Source organism: Cucurbita pepo, unplaced genomic scaffold (assembly GCF_002806865.2).
Source record: "Cucurbita pepo subsp. pepo cultivar mu-cu-16 unplaced genomic scaffold, ASM280686v2 Cp4.1_scaffold000232, whole genome shotgun sequence".
Taxonomy (NCBI): Eukaryota; Viridiplantae; Streptophyta; class Magnoliopsida; order Cucurbitales; family Cucurbitaceae; genus Cucurbita; species Cucurbita pepo.
The window spans coordinates 28942-50809 of NW_019646487.1; the positions used below are offsets into that span (position 1 = coordinate 28942).

The window sequence follows — 21868 nt, forward strand, 5'->3', positions numbered from 1 at the left end:
AAAAAAAAAAAGAGAATAATTGCAATATTTCACTTTTGCATTATTATTAAAGATTCCTTTTTTTTTTTTTTAATATTTAAAAATAATTTATAATTTATTGAATAAAATACAGACAAGTAAGTCCAGATTGATGATCAACATCGAACAACAGTAAGTCCCATTTGTACACTGTTTGAAGTACTCTCTCATCTACTTTGTTATCTTCATATTTCACTTTCAATCAATTAAAACCTCTTACCCCCTCCAAAATTATTGCCTACTTCCACACAACTCTAATTATTCTCTTTTATCACCCGACAAACATTTAGACCTTTGCACTTTAAACAACGTATACCAATAGAGTGCACGTTTTTTTTGTGACTCAATCATATGAACACTACTAAAATTAAACGTACTTGACTTCAAATAATTCCATGTTCGTTTGACGTTGCATGTGAGTGAGAACAAAACATACTAAAATGGTCGGTATAAATTTTCACTCTTAGAAGTAGTTTAAGTTGAGTAGATAACATGGTCATGTTACGAAAACAAAAAGGTGATGGAATGTCGGAACTATTAGATGTCGAATTTGGATTAAAAACCCTTATCTTAATTATGGTCATGGAGCGTTCCACCTATCATGTTATATTTGTGTAACTCTTGAAAAAAAATCTTTTAGATCAACTAAAAATGTAGGATTGGTTGGTTGGGAACTGGAGCGACCCAAATAAAATTTACAACTTAATCCAATTCTGCCCTCTATTTTCGAGGTGGGATGGGTTGTCACGGAGTTGTTTTTTTTAATTATTTTTTAAAAAAAATCTACCAATCTCATGATGCTTAAATTTCAAACATTCATAAGTAACAATACATCACTAACATCAATTATAAACATCAAATATTCTTAATCTTCATGTAATCATATAAGTAACGTAGGGTTGGGTTGTGTTATAACCCTATTTTCGAGTTTGTCAGGTGGATCCAACTAAAAAATGTTAACCCACGAAACGACCGAAATTTTTTATTTACCAAACCTTCAACCCTACCCAAACCGATAGATTGAGTTGGGTATTCCACGTTGAACAGGTTCTTGAATTCTATGAACATCTCTAAAATTTAACGTTGAATTGGTAAACGAATAAATATTAATTTGTCCATAGCAAGAGTACGACGTAAGAAGGCAAGTACCGAAAGGCATTTGCCCTAATTAATAGAGTGATGGTAACTCCCATTAATTCTTGATTGTACCATATAAGAATAGTGCAATTCTTTAGACCATTTATTGATAGTTTTTATAAGAAAGCACCTGGTTGAAATTGACTATAAATAATTTGTAGCACATTAATGTATATTAGGGTAAGCTTCTAGGGGCTGCTTTTGGTGGTCCACTAGTCAATTATTTCCTTTTTTTTACTTAATATCTTACCTTTTTTTTGTGGACTGTTTTTTACATTATATATATATATATATATATATATATATATATATATATATATATCTTATCTTAAATCTTGTGTTGACTTGCTCTCCTCAGCCGTCCATGGCTTTTTATTTTTATTTTTATTTCAAAAGTGAGATTCTAGTGAATAGAAAATAGCAATAAGATCTTTTACTTTGGAGATTTGTTTTTTTTTTCCACGAAAAAATATCATTCCAATTTTGAAAAAGAATTTAAAACTTCAAGTGGTTTATATTATTTATAAAATAACAAATATAATATGCATATGAGTTAAAATATTGTCATAAATGTTTATAATGGTATAATTCCTTAATATAAATGATTTGTGACATTTGATATTGTGCACGACGTCCTCTCATTCACGTAGACATGGCACGGTCGATAAGACCTCTCTCGAATATCACTCGTTGGTTTCTCTTGCTCTCTTTGGTCTCATTGGTTTCTCTTCATCTCCTCTATGCACAAATTGTGTCTCATTGGTTGAAAATGTATGATTGTGACACTAATCATGTGTTAAGTAAATGGTGTATGCAAGAAATATTTTTATGTTGCTATCTGAATTACTATTTTTATATATGGTACCCAAATACAATAAATGTTCGATTCTTTTATGTTGATTTCAACTATGATTGTACGCATGTTCATAGTTAGGTCTAGAAAGTATAAAAGTGATGCTCGCTCAGTGGATTTATGTGCATGGATCGTGTATATAGAAGTGTACGATCAAATTTTTATAAAAAAAAATAATTGGAGAAAAATTCAATTTAGTTTTATGTTCCACTTTTCATAATAGTCAAAGTCATCTTTTACATATACATGCATTTCTTAACTTCAACAATATAGTTAGTTTACCGATAGTAATTTAGCTGGAGACATTGACGATAGAAAAAACACCATAGAAATACGTTTTATCTCAATGGAAATTTTATCTCTGGGCAATCTAAGAAGCAGCAAACTGTGGCACTATCTTCCTGTGAGCACGTGTTCAAGACAGTAATTGCAGCATCATGCCAGGTATTGTGGTTGAGAAACTTGTTGAGCAAAGAGACTAGACGTGAGCTAAAGCTTGTAACTCTATTCATCGACAACAAATCTGTGATTGCACTGATTAAGAATCCAGTATTTCACGGACGCAGCAAATACATTGTCACTCGCTTCCACTTCATCTATGAGTTTGTTGAGAAGAAACAAATTCTTTTGGAGTTCGTATGCATTAGAGAACAACGTGCAGATATTCTAACCAAGGCGCTAGCAAGGGTTAAGTTTACAGAGACGCAGGAATTGCTGGGAGTGAAGAATCTCGAGCCTTGTCAAGTCTATAGAGGAGATTGTGAGTTAATAAACTTGAATTAGTAGAATAATTTACAAACTTATGGAGTAATTTTAAGAGAATTGTCAGTAGATTTCAAATTGTGGACAAGTTTAGTGCTTTAGTTACTAAGATTGTTAGTGGTTCTTAACTTGATGAGAAAATTTAGGAAGCTAGTTAGTGCTTTCTCCCCTATAAATATTGAGTATGCTCTTTTCACAAGAACAAAGAGCATTGAAAAGCACAAGTGTTTAAGGTTCCTTTATTAAGCTTTCTCCCCTCAAGTTGTTCTTTCTTATTTAGTTGTTTGTTTCGACATATTTTGATCGTAGGTCATTTCTAACAAGCAAAGCTCATCGACAGGAAAGACCCTCTTCAAGATAGTATGTGGTAGATAGCCACTCATGCCCCATGTCATTGACCATCCCCATGTTGGAAAAAATCCACACGCCTATAACTTCACCCCGGAGTGGAAGCAACCATCTAAAGTAGCAGGTGTCTATCTAGAGAAAGCTTCATGACGAACGAAGAAGTGGGAGACCTAAAACGCAGGTCATTAGAATTCCAAATCAGTAACCAAGTTATGATCAAGCTGAGACTAGAAAAGTTTTGATTCCAAGGAAATAGGGACCAAACACTAGTGCGGAAGTACGAAGAGCTCATCGAAGTCATTGAAAAAGTAGGAAAAAATTCATATCGTCTTGACTACTGACATGGATGAAGATTTTCCCTATCATCCATGTAAATAGCTTGAAACCATACCACCCAGATGATGATGACCATCAACGTAACAAAGATACAAGCATGATGAAAGATACAAGCAAGAAAGTAGTAGAAGAGATCTTGGCTGAGCGAAGACTTCACATCGACAACCCCAGGTAGAACATGCAAGAATTCCTAGTTAAGCTGGAGAGGGCTCCCAAAGGCAGAAATCAAATGGGAATGCGTCGATGACCTTAAGTCGAGCATACTTCAAATGGAATAGTTCGAAAAGGTACGTGGACCTCATGCATTTTTGTATGTCACATGCATTAGTATACTTCCCATTATTGTTAAGAATATTTAGTACTGAATTATAGTTTACTATATATTATATCATATTTGATCTTTTATTATAAGGTAAATATCTCCATTATGGCTTATCTTTCTATTTATTGCTCTTTTCATATCCTCGTAATTTATTTGATTATAAATAGATAACTTTCACTAAATGCGGTGATTTTAGTAAATATTCTCATGGTATCAGAGCCCTTTTGGTTTAGCAACGGTGATTTTAGTAAATATTCTCATGGTATCAGAGCCCTTTTGGTTTAGCAACCCAATCCTTTATTTTCAATGGCTTCTGAATCCCTTACTCATCTTCTTCTCCACCACCACGGTTGGCTATGACACCACATGGGCAATCTCCATGGTTGTCGCAAACTGTTGATTACTTTTCGGCTCCACCCTTTTGACCTCAAAATCACCCTTTGTATACTCTGTACATACAACCTCACTTTCTCCAACACAATCGGTTTTTCCTTAGCCAACATAGTCTTTTTCATTTTCTTCCCAATCTTCCCTTCATCCAGCAGAAACCCTAACCTCAGAATCTTCATCAGCGTTCTCATCGAAAATATACAGAATCTTGAGAAGACTATCGACCTTCTGCAGAGATTTACCCTCAGAATCTGGGCGCTGCAATGGCCTCTTCGCCAACCAAGTCGTCGCCAGTCTCCTTGCCAAAACCGGCTTCTTCCCCCACTGTGGCAACTCTTCTGGCTTCAACACTATCTTCGTCTCTTACTCTGGGGGGTGTGGTTTCCTCTCCGTCCCTTGAAACTTCACCATTATGATGAGTACATACGTGTACACTATGATATTTATGTTCACCATGATATCATGTGATTTTCCTCCATGGCTTCAGTCGTGTGTGTTAGCTGAAGGGCAAATTGAGGGAGTATGTATACGTCTGTCTAGTGAGTTTATGTACGCGCACATAGGTCGTGTGTAGAGAAGTATTGCACATCCAATATTAGGCCTGACTAAATGTCCTCCAAGTAATGATTACTTGTGTATGTATTTCCTAACTCACTACGGGAGTCACTTGTTAAGTATTTCTTAAAATATTCAATCCACGTCATACTTTTACTTTTCCATATAAAAGAAAGACACCTTTCCACTCGTCACGACGCCTGAAGTTAGGGTAAATTCATTTTTTTTTTCCTTATAGCCCTTAAGATAGATCATAAATTGTAAGGATTTAGCCTTTCAATGTTGCTTCCATACATAACTTAATACAAAAATATATACACTTATGAATTTTCTCTATTTATAAAAATGAACCACAAAACTCTTATCTAAAATTAATAAAATAGCTCTTAACCTTTTTGCATTTTGGATGTTCAGAAATACACTTATTTTTAATATGGTTAAACTTTTTTAAAAACCTAAAAAAAAACACATTTTTAATTTTTTAAAAATTACAAAAATATCTTAAAATAAATTTAAAAAATACACTCACCGACCGTGTTTAAAAAATACTCATGAACTTTCAAAAGTAACATTAAAAGTTGAGATAATCTATGAGATGTTGATAAACAGTTTTCGTTTATATATTGATGATAAGAATTTTTAAAACTTTTTTTTTATGAAGATACACGATGTTAATACTACTTTTAAAATTTTACAAGTATTTTTGAAACATAGTAGTAATATAAAAATTTGTTTGAAAAATTGAAGGATATTAATGAATCTTTTTAAAGTTTAAAGGTATTTTTGAAATATTATTAAAAGTTCAAGATTATTTTTGAAATGAATGCGAAAGTTTTCGTCCAAAACTAAAGAATGGTAAAAATACTTTTTAGATTTTTTTTTTATTATTTTAAGCAAGGATATTATTATGTAACAACGATTAAAAAATAATAAGATAAAACAAAATAAATTAATTAATAAATTAATTAAAGAGGACGCGTTAAGACAATGGAACTGGTATTAGGGTAGTTGCATTTCATCTAATTTTATAGTTTTAGGTTAGATTAGGTGAATGTTTTATTTTCTAGTTTTGGATATTCTATTTATTCTTTTTTTCATATATATATTTTTGAATTCATTTAAGGATTTTAGTTTTAACGTGTAAGTTCATGGTATTGTTTTAAATATTTTAAAAGAATATTTCTGCAGTTAATAGTCATATCATTCATATAGTAACGACTCTATTTCAGTAGAAAAATAGAACTGATACCTAATGAAACGTTTGAAAATTTAGGGGTATTTTTTTTTTTTATAATGATGACATTTTACTCCATATCTATCCAATAAATATATATAAGTCCGATATTCTTTTTAATTAGTATTAAAAAAAAAAAAAAAAACCGAGTAGTCGATTTTATATCAAATTCTAATCGTTTCAAAATAAAGTATATCACAAAGAATAATTGTTTTAGTTATGTTGACAAGTTATGAGTCAAAATTTTGGGCTTACCTTTTTCCTTTTTTTTCTTAGCTCATGTTTGTCTCTTTTTTAGCCTCCTTTATTATCTTTAATATATTTCCTCCTCCATCCCAAATGGATAATAATAATAAATTTTTATTTTAATTTAATTATAAAATCAAACTTCCATTCACTACCACCATATTCAAATAAAAATTTAAACTACTTTATATTTAAAATATTTATAAATAAATAAATAAATAAAGCATTCTAATTTTTCCATAAATATTCATATAATTCTTAATACAATTAATTATTGAAGTAATCATGAATTTGATAGAAAAGAAAATGAAAGAAGGTTATAATTTGATCATTATTATTATTATTATTTATTTTTTTTTTTTTTTGTCGGTCAACCGAGTTGAGTTGGGTTGTGACGTCTATTTGAGTTGTTCCCGTCAACAATCCAACCAACCCAAAATTCCATATTAGTCCTAAAGATTTTTTTTTAACTCAACCCATTTACACCCCTCGAGAGAAACTCGCCCTAATCTAACTTTCTTTGATTAACCCAAAACTTAAAGGAATGTTGTCTTATTTTAACTATTTCACTAGCCTTTTAGGTATTAGAGTTATAGTACACAAGTAGTTAACAAGCTCATTTTGTCTTTCTTTTTCACGACACAAGTAAATCACATTCAAACAAGCATCCACAAAAATCGTCCTCACATTCACAAAAAGATGAAAGTCACGGGACTAGCCTAGTCGTTAAATGAGTATGGTACAGCTATGAGAAGCTCGATGATTATACATAACGGTTTGGACAATATATGAAAGTTTGATCGATAAACAATGTCTTTCATGATTGTATTTGTCATTTCATCGACTTATGTTCATAACCGACATAGTAATTTATGGCATAATTTCAATCAATCGCATCAAAATTTGAAATTATTTGGGAAGTGCATGGCTACGAGTTTAACCAAAATTGGCACTATTTACCAACCATAAAGACATGAACATGAAGGCCCCCCCTCTCATTTATGTTCAACACAAATAAACAAGAGGAACAATGAAATGACCCTTTGTGCTTAAGGTCACATCTTGCTCACCCTAAATTATTCCATCTCCTATCCTCCCTTTGCCCTTATGCCCCTATACTTTCCTCTATTTGCATCTTTCTCCTAACCCCGATACCCATCCAAAACTATGAATAGTACTCTTCGTTCAAGGCTTGGTCTACAAAATCCCGTAAAAGTTATTGGTTTTGTAAATATGTGTTTTTCGATTAATTAGATACAAATTATCGACTGTAACGTTTGAAGATTCAATTTTTTGATTTCTGTCTCATCCGATGATGACATGTCAAACGCTAAATAAAAGAGAATATTTAAGTTTTTTTTTTTAAAAAAATAATTATGATTTTATGTTGTAAGGAAATTGAAAAAGGCATCCAAGGGTATAATGGTAATTTAATAAACAGGAAAAGTTGATAAAGGAGGGGAGAAACATGCAAAGGAAATATGCGGCAATTAAGGATGGGATCCTTGGAGGATGCCTTCGGATATTTAATGCAATAAAATAATAATAATAATAAATATAAAAATAATATTAAAAAAGTTATATTTGTCTTTTTAAAATATATTTTTAATACCAGAATATATTTGGATATTATTTTTATATGAAAACGACTTTCTCAAATATTCTTAAAAATTAAACAAAAAAATATATATATATATATATTTAAAATTTTATACAACATTTTTCTTAAATCAATTTTGGATAATTGTTTTAAAATAATAATAAAAAAAAATGTAAAAGCATGCTTTTACAAAACATTTTAAACATTAAATTTTATTGCTTTTTATAGTTTCTCTTATGAATCATTTGAGCCATTTTTATATTCTTAGAAAAACTTTAATATTTGTGTTTATTTAGTCGGTAACATTTAAAAAAAAAAATTAAAATTTTAAATTTAAATTTAATAGGAAACTAATTTTAAAATTTTATTAAAATAAAATTAAAAAATTAAAATTTATATGTAATAAATAAAAAGTTTAGAAATTCATAAAATTTAATTTTGAGTCGAGTATATATTAGATTTTGCTATAAAAAAAAAAAAGAAAATTACCCATCTAGATTAATAATAATAATAAATAAATAAAAAATAATTGTCTCTCTTTGACCATCTCTCTCTCTCTCATCTTAATGCTCCATTTTTTTTCACCTGCCTTTCTGCAACAGTTGCAGACTCTCTCTCTCTCTCTCTCTCTCTCTCTCTCTCTCTCTCTCTCTCTCTCTGAGAGATAAGGAAAAGAGGTTAGACTTTTCCCTTCTCTTCTTTCTTTCTCTCTCTACTCAAATTTCTCTCTCTCTCCTTTTTTTTTTATTTTTTATTTTTTATTTTTTGTTGGTGCCTTTCTTTCTCTGTCTACTGTAACACAGAGCTAATTGATTTTCCCAATTCCCCTCTTTTTCATTTCTGCCAATCCAATCAGATGCTTATACGGATTTGATTTCCATCCTTTTTATTTATTTATTTATTTATTTATTTATTTATTTATTTAATTCTCCTTCTTCTTCTTCTTCTTCTTCTTCTTCTTCTTCCTCTTCTCCACCGCTTTATTGCAACTTCCACTTTCTCTCCCTCTCTCTCATCTCACGGCTACGATCCTTTTGTCCTCCAATCGTACGGCTAGGGCACCTCGTTGTCACCCCTCTCTACGTAAGTAACCCCCTCCCTCCATCTCCTCCTCCTCCTTCTCTATGGAACAACACAGATGAATTTGCCTTTCATTCATCCCATCCCTTTTCTCCCTGTTTCTCAGATCAATTTCCCTTTTCTCAAATGGGTTTTTAATGCCTACTTTATATTTTCCCAAACACATGCAACGCCTTCAATTACATGCTCTTATTTCATGGTGGGCTCCTTCCTTCCCTTTTTTGCTTTCTCTCTACACTCTTCTTCTAACCTTTTTACTTCTTTCTATTTACTCATTCACTTCTCCTCCACTGCTTCTTTCTGTTCATATTGGATTTGTATCTACATACTGAATCAGTTTCAGGATTCATGATTTGTTGGATCCATCGCTACATGTTTACTTTCATCTATTTCATCATTATGATGTGCATTACCCACCGTTGTGGGTTCTTTGGTTGTAGTTTTAAGTTTGTTTTTTATCTTGATTTCATATCTTTGACCACTTCTTCCTAAATCACTTCATAAGGCTATGAATATCATAGGCTTAATTAATGCATTATTAGCTTGCCCTTTGGATAAACTAGTTTGACTTGAGATTTGAGAATCCCTTTTGGACTTTGAAGGATATACGCATCCAATTGATAGGTGAAACAGGTAAGTTGTAGTGATTGGAAGTTCATTGCTAAACTATTGTGATTGGTGATGAATGTCACAATCAGCTAAAGGGAAATCTGTAGGGACCATTCATTTGGATTAGATTTCACATGCTTCTATGGAATGTTTTTCTTAATCATACCATCTAATGCCCCTTTCTGCTCTCCTTTTTTGACTGAACCACAATGTTCTCATTCATTTTCTGATTCTGTAATGATTTAGAGTATCAGATTTTCATTGCTAAGAACCTCTTTAATCATGTGAACCTCATCACAGGAATGTTTCCATATTTATCATCATTTGTGGATTCATTTTATTGACAAATATGTGTTACTCTTTCACATACTTCCCTTGGAACTTTTTTCTGCACTACTTTTGGCTTCTTTTCTTGTTGAAGGGCTAAAGAATGGACTTAATTTCTAGAATTATGTTGATTTTTAACACAAATATAAATGTTTTAAACAAATTAACGAAGTTGACCAGAAGTTTAACTCGAACTTTAACTCGAAGGTTCAATATGTAGAAAGGTAAAAGTTGAGTGACATGTAGTTTTTCCGAATGATCTTGGACACAGATGTCATCTCTCTTATTTTGGAGTTATATGGTTCGGAGTTGAATGTTTCAAGCAGTGGAATACTTTTTGATGGTCCAACCAACTTTTGATTTTTCTACTAATATATTTGATGATTGAGGTAGACGTGCACATATTACCCATTGTATGCTCTTAAAAGTATCGTCCTGCCATTTATAAGGATGGTGTTTCTGTGTTCTAGCTATAGTTCTACCTGGTGTTCCTAAAGGTGCTCGTGTTCTGTCGTTTTTCTAATGCCTTTTTGCCCCTTCCATACACTAAGCCTTACAATTCCTGTTGGAGGAGGCAGCTTAGGAATTCTTTTACTTATAACTCTGTATTATGTTCTCAGAAAACTGGTAACATCATTTATGTTTATGATTTGCAGTTAGCAAGCAGCGTCCTTTCAAAAAATGGCTATGGAACCTGATGGACCGAAACGAGCAAGGAAAAGAAACCATTTGGTTCAAGTAAATGGTGATTATAATTCACTGAGTATGAGTGAAGATCTTGATCCCTGGACTGCTTGGGCATACAAGCCTCGTACTATATCCTTGTTACTTATTGGTGCATGCTTCCTTATGTGAGTGTTTTGTGCAATAGCTTGTTTCTTATCATTAAATTCTTCTGTCCAAGTTTTTGCTGCATTTGTAGTGGTTTATTTTGAACTTTGTGTTGGCTTAGCATATGAAGGAAACTTCGACTCTTTAGTGTGTTTTTAACATCCGTTATTTATCTTGTTGCTCGTCTGAATGTATGTCTTAACCAGTTGGTCTAGTGGAGCCCTTGATCCTCAAAACGCGGCGCATGAGGATAGCGCTAAATCGGTCAAAAGGTTTGTGTCGATTTTAATTAGGTCATCACTGTTTTGTTTATGTTAGAAGCTCATCCTACTAAGTGCTATTCCATGTAGGGGTGTATGGGCTATGATTTCAGTATTTCTTGCCTATTGTTTGCTGCAAGCCCCATCAACGTAAGTGGTTATTCATCCTCATCTTTTGTATTGTACATAAAAGAAAAATCTATGGTATAGAGTTTACATTAATACTTCTAAGAAAGTTGGAACGTTTTTTCGACTCTAGATTTCCTTTGTTCCTGTTCTTCATCTACACGTCATTTAACGAGATGATCATTGTTTCTGCATTAAAAGATTGCAAATCTCAGACTTCTTTCATTGTTGTTGAGACCTCCATTTTATATTTGTGCATTTTGTAATCGTTCGTTTAACACTCAGTTCTCGTCGGATATGAAATGGAAGCTTTTTGAGATCAGTTTGGTAGGATTTATGATTAGAGAAGTTCTGATAAGGTATTGTCATGCCCCTCACACTTGAGATCATTACTTGCAGGATTTTGATTAGGCCACATCCAGCAATTTGGCGTTTGGTTCATGGAATGGCTGTCATTTATTTGATAGCGCTTACCTTTTTGCTTTTTCAGGTCATGTTTCCCTTATAGTGGAGTATTGTATTGTGTAATTGATCAAAAAAACAGGATCTTGATTGAATACTTAAGTTTTGTGTATAAAATTTTCACTTTATGACTTCTATACATGTTCTACATTTAGAAATTGGCTTTGGTTTTAACATCATGTTATAATTGTCTTCCAGAGTCGTGACGATGCTCGACAGTTCATGAAGTTTCTCCATCCCGACCTTGGTATTGGTAATGTCCTACATCTTTGTTGAACTGTTTTGGTGCATTTGGATGAATCTAGTTTTGGTTTACATATCCTTCCATTTCATGCAGAACTTCCTGAAAGATCTTATGGTGCTGATTGTCGTCTTTATTTACCTGAAAATTCCAGAAGCAGGTTTAAGAATGTTTATGTACGAAATCTTTTGCCTATATACTCCAACTGTTCTGCTGCAATATTGTTTTTCACATCTATGATATTCATCATACTTTCTTGTTCTTATTTCCAGGAGACACTTTTTGATGAATTTGTTCCAGCTCATATAATTGGATGGTGGGGGAAGGCTATAATGATTCGTAACCAAGTTCTACTATGGGTATTGTCCATCGGGTTTGAGATGATGGAGGTTCGGTTTTTCGTTCTCTATGAATTTCATACAGTGATCTCGACCGAAGTTTGGCATTCATTGATATAATCATTAGATCTCTTGATTTTCAGCTAACGTTTCGCCATATGTTGCCGAACTTCAATGAATGCTGGTGGGACAGTATCGTTCTTGATATTTTGATTTGTAACTGGTTTGGTGAGATCTCTCTCTTTCTTCCCCATGGCCACATGATTTGTTTGCCACTCTTAGGTTCTGTTTGGATTAATTGTTTTTCTTGTCATATCCTATCAGAGTAAACTTCTTGGTCTGTTATCCAATCTTTTGAGTTCTGACTTTCAGATGTTTTGAAATAGATAGATTACTGGTTATTGAATCCTCTTACGTAGACAAGGATGGTTTGAGTGTTCTCATAGTTATGTGTTCAACTAATCGTTGAGTTTAGAATAAATACGGGTTTTCCGAGTTCATGTATGACTAATTTTGCAGGCATCTGGGCGGGAATGCGTACCGTTCGATACTTCGATGGTAAAACATACAAGTGGGTCGGTCTCAGTCGTCAACCAAACATTATTGGAAAAGTACGTCAACCGTATGAATTCTTCTTCAGTTTCTGATAGATTATCTTTTTGTAAGCGTTATTAGTTGTGGTGATGCCATCCCTCCTCCTCTTCTAGCTAACTAAAGAATCAAATGTGCTGTTTCTCTGATTCAGGTGAAACGGACACTGGGACAATTCACACCGGCGCAGTGGGACAAAGATGAATGGCACCCGTTGCTCGGTCCATGGCGATTCATTCAAGTTATAAGTCTTTGCATCATCTTTCTGACAGTCGAGCTCAATACATTCTTTTTGAAGTTTTGTCTTTGGGTACCTCCTAGGAATCCTGTGATCATATATAGGCTAATCTTGTGGTGGCTAATAGCAATCCCAACGATTCGCGAGTACAATTCGTATCTTCAAGATCGGTACACTCTCCATCTCTACCCCATGAATTCTTTTTCTCTCAAACAAATCCATCCATCTTGACTAATAATATATATTCCAGAAAGCCTGTGAAGAAAGTTGGCTCGTTTTGTTGGCTCTCACTTGCAATTTGCATCATTGAACTCCTTATTTGTATAAAGTTTGGACATGGTAAGATTTTGTGATCTTCTAAATCTCTAATGGTTTAGTTTCAAGCTTGTAACTGGCTGCCATTGGTGTGTTTTTATGTCAGGTTTATATCCTAATCCAATGCCCCTTGGGCTGATAATCTTCTGGAGCTCTATTGGGGCTGCACTCGTGCTACTCATTCTAATTTGGTCGTGGCAATCACATCGAAGTTTAGCGAGAAAGAAGCAATGATCTCTCAGCAGCTGTGGTAGACTATTCTTTAGTTTCTTCCTGTCATAAGGGGGATTCCCATGTAAATATTTTACCCAGCCCACATTGATTGTACATGATTTTCCTCTTAGAAAAGGGAACTAGTTTCCCAGATGAGCAATCTTTTTGGTTTTGGAAATCGAGTTTCCGAGTGGAAAATTTCCTATGCTTTTTCTCTAGATAGAAGCAAGGGTAGATTTGATTTAGTTTTTGGGTTTTCATTTTGCTTGTTAAGTTTATTTAGTTTTTGTGTCTCAGATTGATATATTTTTGTGATTATTTTTCCTTTTGGGTTCTCTCCATACTCATACATCTCCATTGATATTTGTAGTTACGGAACATGAAACTTCCAAAGCACAGAATGCTGAGTTCAGAATCAGCTGGATTCAGTAGCATTAGAATCTCTTGAAAAAAAACACATATACATATATAAGAAGGATAAACTTACGGAAAGAACTTACATTGTTTCTCTTATGTTTACACAGTTTCTTGACCTCTTTGAAGGGATGCTCTGTCATTTCTATTACATTTGCAGGAGCAGCTCCATCTGATGAACTCCCTTGTGAAGCAAAGCAACATGACTATGAATAATCCTGTTTTGCTTGGAGGAATCTTGCACTGTGGCGTGTTGTCTTCTTCGTAAAGAGGCACGAGACTGCTAGACATGATATTTACTGTGTGGAAAATGGTATAGTGGTAAGCTTCTTCTTCCATGTGGTTCTTCCCCTCACTATCTCTTCATTCTTAGCTTCCCCTTCAATTTGTAGTAGATGTGCATACCTCAATGCTCCTTGGTTATAAGATCCCAACAGCCCACCACATTTGAGAATCTCAGATGCCAAGGAAAACCCATGTAGGATATTGATTTCATTATCTTCTATCATGTCCATATCCCTGAGGATTCCATCATTCTCTGGCTCACATAGTGATTGAACTATATCAGAGCTTGCGCATTCCCTTCTATACTCTAATATGATACTAGACAGTTGATGGGACTCCAAAACATGGTCAGGTATCGTCTGTAATAGGCATATAAAAGTGTCAAAACTTGAATGGATTTCTTTTTCTAACGGTAAAGTATCGACCCTCGGGGCGTCTTAAAGACTTCAATACCCCTGGGGATAAGCTCGTGGTTCGGTTTCTTCAAACCACCACGAATCGAGTTATAAAAGGGGAAAGTCTTGCTAGAGTAATGAATGATACCTCTAGCATCCATCTTAGATACTTGACATTGTTGACATGGTGGTTCATGTCCAGATCACTTCTCTTTGGCTGGGTAAACAGCAATTATCAGCATTTCTTTCTAAATTCGGGTGGAAACCGAACCGTTGTTTTGAGTTTTAAGGATTTTTACCTTCAAGTTAGAGTTCATGTACTTGGCTTTGTCATCAAGCTTGGAAATTTTCTCAGGGGCATCTTCTTTGATAGCATGCTTTTCTATAAACCATGGTGAAATCTCTGCCCTTACCTCGTCTGGCATTTTTGAGAGGCGTCTTGTTTGCTGGTTCATCATCACCCATGTGCTGTTTTATGTTTCAGTACACCAGAAGAGATGGCAGTAAATGAGTACAAATTTGGAAGAACTGCTATGTAGATATCAAATTCTTATTACCTTGTACCCCGAGCATAAACATGACCGGTGGCCTGACTTCTTATTAGCCAATCTCTCCTCATTCCATTTTTACCCGATGCCCCAACCCACGTATCGATATCAACAATCTCCCCCCTGCAGAGCTCCATGTGCACAATGAAAATAAGTGACATTTCAATCAGATAGATAACAAGTTCCCCATGATCATCTCAATGCCCAATAGATGCAAAACTGATGACTTAGTAGGACTAATATTTTGAAGGTATCAAGAGAACACACCATATAGGATAGTGGTCGACTTCGACGTGCATTCGCGAAACGACCCAGATGAGATTGTTCTTCATCATGCCATGGGTGGCCCCAAAGCCATTGCTGAGGAGTCCAGACATCCAAACATGATTCAATGCTGTTTCCTACAAGAAACACAAACGGTTCCAATCAATTAAAGTGAGCTAAGCATTTCGTCGAACACAAGTTGGGCATCCCTTACCTGCAGAAGATTCATGACACTCTCCAGAGTTGCAGTCTTATCAGGACCAACTTCATACGATCGAATCACAACAGTTTGTCTATACCCAACACCTCCTTCGATGATCAGCCCTTGCCGATGAGTATCAACCAGCTGCTTCTTCGTAGGAATTTTCTGTCGAACATCATTAACAACACACCCATTTTCCGCAACAAAAGCAATCAAAGATCTCGAAGAAGCTTCTGAAATGGACCCAATAAAATTGCCATTAACGTTAACATACCTCTGCTTGTTAGAATCATTCGCTTCTTTGGCAGTGGAGCACCTCACAACATAAGAAACAGGGCAAGAGAAAGAAGCCATTTGAAGAGCTTCTGAAACAGAGGATCGGCCATTGCGATCTTATAGTGGAAAATGGCGGATTTGCCCAAGGAAGAAGAGAACAAGTTACTTCATTCTCAGTAGAAAAATGAAGATAACAAAGAAATGCATAGGTCCATCGGAAAAATGGCTATGGAATCTTAGTATTGATCGACAATGGAATCGTTGAAGGACGAAGATGGAGATGGAGTTTGGATCTTTGCATATGGAGGAGAATTTTCTTTTTGAGTAATTGGTAGATAGAGTGATAGAGTAAAAGTGTGTGTGTGTGTGTCTGTGTGTGAACATAAGACCTTGATTGATCAACCCATTTGCTTGTGTGAGTGTGTTTGTGTGTGAACATAAGAACATAAGACCCGGATTTGAAATTCGGATTTGGCACTTGATGGCATCGGTATTCTTCGACAATATGATCACGCTTCTCACTTGTGAAGAGTGAAAACTATAAATCCATATTTGACATCTGATGGCTCCAAAATTCCATTCGTTAGCGACATAGTCACGCTAGCTATTGACATGGTCACACTACCTACTTTTTACTTAGAAAAATTCCTAAAATGTCACTTAACGTAAAATTGCTTCAAACTATGACATTCTTAATGAAGGTACACCTTATTGGTACATGTAGTAACTTTCCTTTCTTGTAAGCTTTTCTTAATCATTCTATTTTTAGGATCACTCTTATTCAAATGTAGTGTCGGTTCATTTATGTACCCTTTTTTACTCGGGTATCACATGTCCATCAACGTTTGCCTGGGTTCGTCCCTGAACCACATCTTATTGGGAAAGGTATGGCTCTCATATCATTTGAAATGATCCATACCCAGGATTTAGATTGTTTGGACATGGATCATGCTATTCTTCTCTGTATCGTTCCAATTTTGTCGAATGTCCCTACCAATTAAAAACTAAATCAAACCTCACATACGGTATATATCATATTTTAAGATTTCAAGAATAAAATAAAAACTAAATTCAAATCTTAAAGAACGAAAGGATTATATATGAGTCACTTTATTTTATTTAATTATTCATGTCTATCGGGTAAGATTTCAACTATGATTTTTTTTTTTACCGATTGTTAAAACTATTTTTCTTGTTTCCTTTTAGTATGTTCATACAAATGACTTATATTCAAGAAAAAGTAAAACATATTATTTACACAAATTGTTAATGAGTAAATATAAAAAATAACATTTCTTTTTTGTCAATTCAATTGTAAAATGTTAAAATAATTTTTTAATTAGTTAACGACATANTTTTTTTTTTTTTTTTTTTTTTTTTTTACCAAATTCTTGGAAAGAAAAAAAAACTTAATTACAAACATTTTTAGAGCAATTATTGCAATTATTCAACAAGTTCATCTTCGCAGCTCAACTTCATTCTTAATCCTTACTTAAAACCAAAACATATTATAAACTTATTTGGGTAAACATTTGTGAGATCTCATATCGGATGGAGAAAGTAACGAAACATTTCTGATAGTGGTGTGAAAACCTCCTCCTAACAGACGCGTTTTAAAACCTAAAAGGAAAGCTAAAAAAGATAATATATGCTAATAATGAATTTGAAGAGGCGACAATATCAAGAGCAGAAGAAATAACTCATACAACACTTTAAAAAATAGCTTTTCTAAGCAAAAGATCTTTACCAACAAAAAAAAAAAGTGGTACAAGATTATATGGTATCAAAGCAACGAGCCTTGTTGGTTTCTTTGGTTTATCAAATGGTGGATTACCTCGACCTAAATGAAGACTTTGAAGACTTTCTTCCAAGTTCGGATTACCTCAACCTAATTAAAAGATGCAATGCGTTCTAAGGTTCTTTAAATTGGACATTTTGAAATACTTAACGAAACTATAGAAATAGAAATAGAATAAAAAGCAGATAAAATAACCAAAATTAATTTGGAATTATCACAATTATCACTTGAATAAAATATGAAATCATACTCTCTAAATTCTTATAATCTAATGCACATTCTCAAACTGGTCTGATTAACATTATCTACCTCACTGCTTTAGATTACAAACAAGAGCAAAAGTTACCAAATATGGATCACCTCTCAAACCTTAGTTTGCCGTGACTGATGGCTGAGCTTCAGTATCAACGGCATCCTGTTCCAGAGATGGTTCATCAGATGCAGTAGCTGATGGTGGTGGTGATGGCGATGGCAATGGCGATGCCTGCAATTCTTCTTCTTCTTCTTCGTTGTTGATAGCTTCAACTGGTGGAGACGAATTTTGCTCTCCACCATGTTCAGAGTTCTCCGGATGAAAATTGATTGGGAACTTTGTGACTCTGGGCTTGTCAGCAAGAATGTTTCTTTGGATCCTTTCCACCAAAACTTTTGGTGGAGGTTCCTCTCGAAGCTGTTCATCATCATAATCGTTGTTCACATAATATCCTACTCTTATAAATTCTTGTCCCATGTATGAACATGTTAACAACAGTACTGTGACCCCCGTGATGTCTTCTTCCCGGATTTTTGACGGATCCGGAGGGTCTGCCTGCAAAATTTCCAATCCCAACAAATGTACCAGTTCAGAACAGTCAGATTCCAGTTTGAGCAGAAATTTGAGTCAACACAAGTGAAATTTCATCAGGTATTTATATAGATCGATGTTTGACAAAGACTATTTTTTTCGGATCAAGAAGATAAAAGTTCGAATCCCCTTGAAGTAAAAATATGATAATCTATCACTAAATTGTACTAATTACTCAAATCTTTACTTGAATTTCATCTCTTTTTAAGCCATGCTAAAACTGTCACTAGTGAAGGACTCGGCATATATTACCTGAAGAACAAAACGGTAATTGCCTACGTTAACAGGTCCAACGAGCACACTCTCCAAAAGCTGATCATAGGTTTCATCCTCGGCAGATCCGACATAGGTGAGTTTCCATTCTAGATCTGTAGAATAATCAAACAGAAAACATGTCATTAAAGTTGATTTGAGTCAAAAACCAAAATAGAATACATCGATCATTGAGCTAATAACTTAAGAAATGACAATGCAGTGTTTCTTATCAAATTAATGACCCGTAAATCCAAAATCACGAGCAATAGATTGAGCATAATTTATAGTTTAAGCTAATATATTATTGATCTTATGCTTATATTTTTAATACTTTGGTCACATCTAGGTTCAAAATTAGCAAGTCTAGAAAAGTGACTCTTAATATCAATCTCCAAAAAGAACAATAATTACTAGAGTTTGAGCACATGATTTTTTGTTCTATTATCATCTGGGTTTTCTAGTAACACTCAACTCTTACCCGACCATCTAATGAACTACGGACTAAATACTCAAGAAAAATCCAAACATCATGATTAACACAATTTTACTATATCTAGTATTCAACGTTCTAAACCAAACCTCCACCCACAAGAAAAAAATATCCAAAGAGGATGAATAAGAACTTTTGAAATGAGCATTAGGAGTTAAAAGGCATATATGAATCTGTACCATAAAGAGTATACATACAAATACCCTTCAAAGATAACAATATCAAAAGAGCTGAGTAGAAATGACAAATTTCCATCACAAACTACCAAGGCTCAAGCATCAAAATCAGGATTTAAGCATGAAAAAACACATCGTTAGAATACAGGCGTTAGGTTACGAGATTTGAACTTAATTTTAAATCCGAACAGTATACAGGAAATCAGGGGCACAAAGTTTTCTTCCGCAAAATGTGAGTAGAGAAACGATTGCAAACAAATCATTAACCAAACGCAAATATCCAGTTTACAAGCCGAAACACTAGGAATATCCTACTCTTAATCTGATGAATCCAATAAAATAATTTCAAGACAACATCTAGTTACCCCAACATCGACTGTTCAAATCATCACCCAAACTGATGCAATCTATCAAAACAAAACAGATTACCGTCTTTAAGCGGAGTTAAGCACTCATATGAGATCTCGAACTGAAATGGATTCAGAAATGCGGCAGGGTTATCCAAGACGGTGACGTTAGTGATGTTGACGGCACTCATCGCCAGAAACCGGAACGCAGCTCTGTAATTGATTCCCCAAATTGATCGATCTTAACCCTAATTCGGGGATCACTCATCAACGACCGAACGGAATAACGATGGCCGATTACAGGCACTATTGAAGTTGAAGATGGATCCCAAATGAAAAACCAACAACTGAGTTCGTCGATTATATATAAATCGCCGCCGCTGGAATTTTTGGAGGGAAATGGAATGCCCAAATTGGCGGGAGATTTAGAGATTCATTGTAACACAATTGTCATAGATAGATGAAGTTAGGTTAACACATATGGAAATGATTGAAATTTCATAAAAATTTATGAAAAATGATTAAAATGGTTTGAATTATATTGACGAAGGTTTAATTGAACCATTCTGTCAAAAATATAATATGTTATTTATATTGTAGACAATGCAAATGTTGATGTCAAAATAATGATAATAATAATAAATGAGTATTTAAAATATACAAGAAACCGCTACAGATAGAAAAAAAAAAAGTTAGATAGGATTTAAAGTTAAGTACAAAGGAACTCTCTACCGCCAACAATTCAAGTGTGCTTATCCCTCGCCCGCTACAAGAATGTTGAAGTAAAAAGATGAGTATATAAAATATACTCCGTAATCAGCTTACTATTAATTCGTATTTTGTTATTAAATTTTATTGATCTTGTTTATTCTCTTTTGGGATTTGTTCCCTATCATCTTACTACCATGCACCCTCTAAGTTTTCTCATTCTTTCGTCCTATTTGGACCTAAGCCCTCGAAATATTATTAAGTTCTTTAGGTCTCCTAGTTAGTGGTATCTACTAGTCTCCCGTTACCATCATCATCATATTTCAAAGTCTTCGAGGTGCGACTTTGGTATAATTTTCATAGGGTTTGTGCATGCTAAAGCTCGGCCAACTCTAAGGTGCAACTGTGGACCCTTGTCGCTCCTGGCAAGTTCACCAAAAGAAAGCTAACTGACGAACTTTCTAATAGTCCCCATAGGGCATAAATCATACATCATAAAATAGGTTAATTCTATGGTTATTCGAACTTCTCATAGTCGAGTCAGGTTTACGATGAGGGGCTAGTTGGCAAACCCCCTACCGTCCCCATATAACCGCATAACTTAAATGCATGAACAATAATCGTGACCAACTCATGAGATACAATTGTGGGCCCCTGGCTCTCGTGTGACAGGCTCACTATAGGAAGCTAACTGGCAAACTTCACAATAGTCCTCACATGGTATAATCATAAATCATAAAATATCATAAGCCAGTTCTATGGTTATCCGGACCTCTGACAATCGAGTCAGGTTCACAGTTAGAGGTTAGTTGGCGAACCCCTAATCTGTCCTCGTATAACCGCATACATCATAAGCATCTGAAACAGAGACATAACATAGCAATCTAAACATGGATACCTAGTCATAAATTTCATTCATAAGACAGTATATACGCGTTTCAGTAAACATTCATAATCAGATTCAACATGTGTCATCTCAACTCATTCTATACTCAAACAAAAATAATCGCTTTCCCATAACTGTTGGGTTTTATGTCCTAAAACTCATAGTTTGTAAACAAAAACATATTCTATTTTCAATAAAGTTATTATTGTTGTTTATTCAGTAAAGATTGTTACTGAATAAAGTAAACTTTACGATCATTAATCTAAATCCAATAAACTAAGAACACTCTGGCTATAGTATGATTACTTGAACTATATGTAGAGACATAAGAGTGGATCAAGTTCAAGTATATAGTCAAAATGATCTATAGTATAAGGATAAGGCTGAGTACCTTATTCTGGGGACACTATGGATGCGGCCCACTTTTGTATATGATATAAACAATGCGATCACTAAATTGTGCATGTGGAGACATGTGAGTGGGGGCGTCCTATGCAATGAGTATTGCATAAGATCGGACCATGAAGAAAACCACTCTCACTTTATAA

At 34.2% G+C, this 21868-nt stretch overlaps 3 protein-coding genes across 4 annotated transcripts; 1 reads left to right on the plus strand and 2 right to left on the minus strand.

Moving 5' to 3' along the window:
* The first annotated feature begins 8720 nt into the window (after positions 1–8720).
* LOC111784552 (CDP-diacylglycerol--serine O-phosphatidyltransferase 1-like) lies at positions 8721–13677 on the plus strand. Of its 2 annotated transcripts, none has more exons than XM_023665213.1 (13): positions 8721–8884; positions 10474–10668; positions 10855–10920; positions 10999–11058; positions 11434–11524; positions 11695–11749; positions 11834–11913; positions 12010–12126; positions 12219–12303; positions 12595–12686; positions 12821–13074; positions 13155–13243; positions 13326–13677. In XM_023665213.1, exons 2-13 carry the CDS (start codon positions 10499–10501, stop codon positions 13451–13453), a joined length of 1287 nt encoding a protein of 428 aa, XP_023520981.1. In that variant the 5' UTR covers positions 8721–8884; positions 10474–10498; the 3' UTR covers positions 13454–13677. The 2 variants fall into 2 exon arrangements, with proteins under 2 accessions (XP_023520981.1, XP_023520982.1); XM_023665214.1 differs by lacking the exon at positions 8721–8884 and adding an exon at positions 8920–9080.
* Positions 13678–13818: 141 nt separating this feature from the next.
* Positions 13819–16153, minus strand: LOC111784553 (palmitoyl-acyl carrier protein thioesterase, chloroplastic-like). Its single transcript, XM_023665215.1, has 6 exons — positions 15553–16153; positions 15342–15475; positions 15084–15197; positions 14826–14994; positions 14675–14743; positions 13819–14490 (listed from the first exon to the last, which is right to left on the minus strand). Exons 1-6 carry the CDS (start codon positions 15892–15894, stop codon positions 14143–14145), a joined length of 1176 nt encoding a protein of 391 aa, XP_023520983.1. The 5' UTR covers positions 15895–16153; the 3' UTR covers positions 13819–14142.
* Positions 16154–17814: 1661 nt separating this feature from the next.
* LOC111784548 (probable histone chaperone ASF1A) lies at positions 17815–20201 on the minus strand. The gene is made up of 3 exons (XM_023665207.1): positions 19809–20201; positions 18711–18826; positions 17815–18422 (listed from the first exon to the last, which is right to left on the minus strand). Exons 1-3 carry the CDS (start codon positions 19915–19917, stop codon positions 17985–17987), a joined length of 663 nt encoding a protein of 220 aa, XP_023520975.1. The 5' UTR covers positions 19918–20201; the 3' UTR covers positions 17815–17984.
* Positions 20202–21868: the final 1667 nt, after the last annotated feature.

Coding starts and splice junctions, on each gene's coding strand:
- LOC111784552 (XM_023665213.1), top strand. CDS start 10,499: ATGGCTATGGAACCTGATGGACCGAAACGAGCAAGGAAAAGAAACCAT. Junction 11,914..12,009: donor GCAGGTTTAAGAATGTTTAT/GTACGAAATCTT, acceptor TCTTATTTCCAG/GAGACACTTTTTGATGAATT. Junction 13,075..13,154: donor AATTCGTATCTTCAAGATCG/GTACACTCTCCA, acceptor TATATATTCCAG/AAAGCCTGTGAAGAAAGTTG.
- LOC111784553 (XM_023665215.1), bottom strand. CDS start 15,894: ATGGCTTCTTTCTCTTGCCCTGTTTCTTATGTTGTGAGGTGCTCCACT. Junction 15,476..15,552: donor GTGTCATGAATCTTCTGCAG/GTAAGGGATGCC, acceptor TGTTTCTTGTAG/GAAACAGCATTGAATCATGT. Junction 15,198..15,341: donor GTCGACCACTATCCTATATG/GTGTGTTCTCTT, acceptor GGAGCTCTGCAG/GGGGGAGATTGTTGATATCG.
- LOC111784548 (XM_023665207.1), bottom strand. CDS start 19,917: ATGAGTGCCGTCAACATCACTAACGTCACCGTCTTGGATAACCCTGCC. Junction 18,827..19,808: donor CTTAACTCCGCTTAAAGACG/GTAATCTGTTTT, acceptor ATTATTCTACAG/ATCTAGAATGGAAACTCACC. Junction 18,423..18,710: donor ATTACCGTTTTGTTCTTCAG/GTAATATATGCC, acceptor GAAATTTTGCAG/GCAGACCCTCCGGATCCGTC.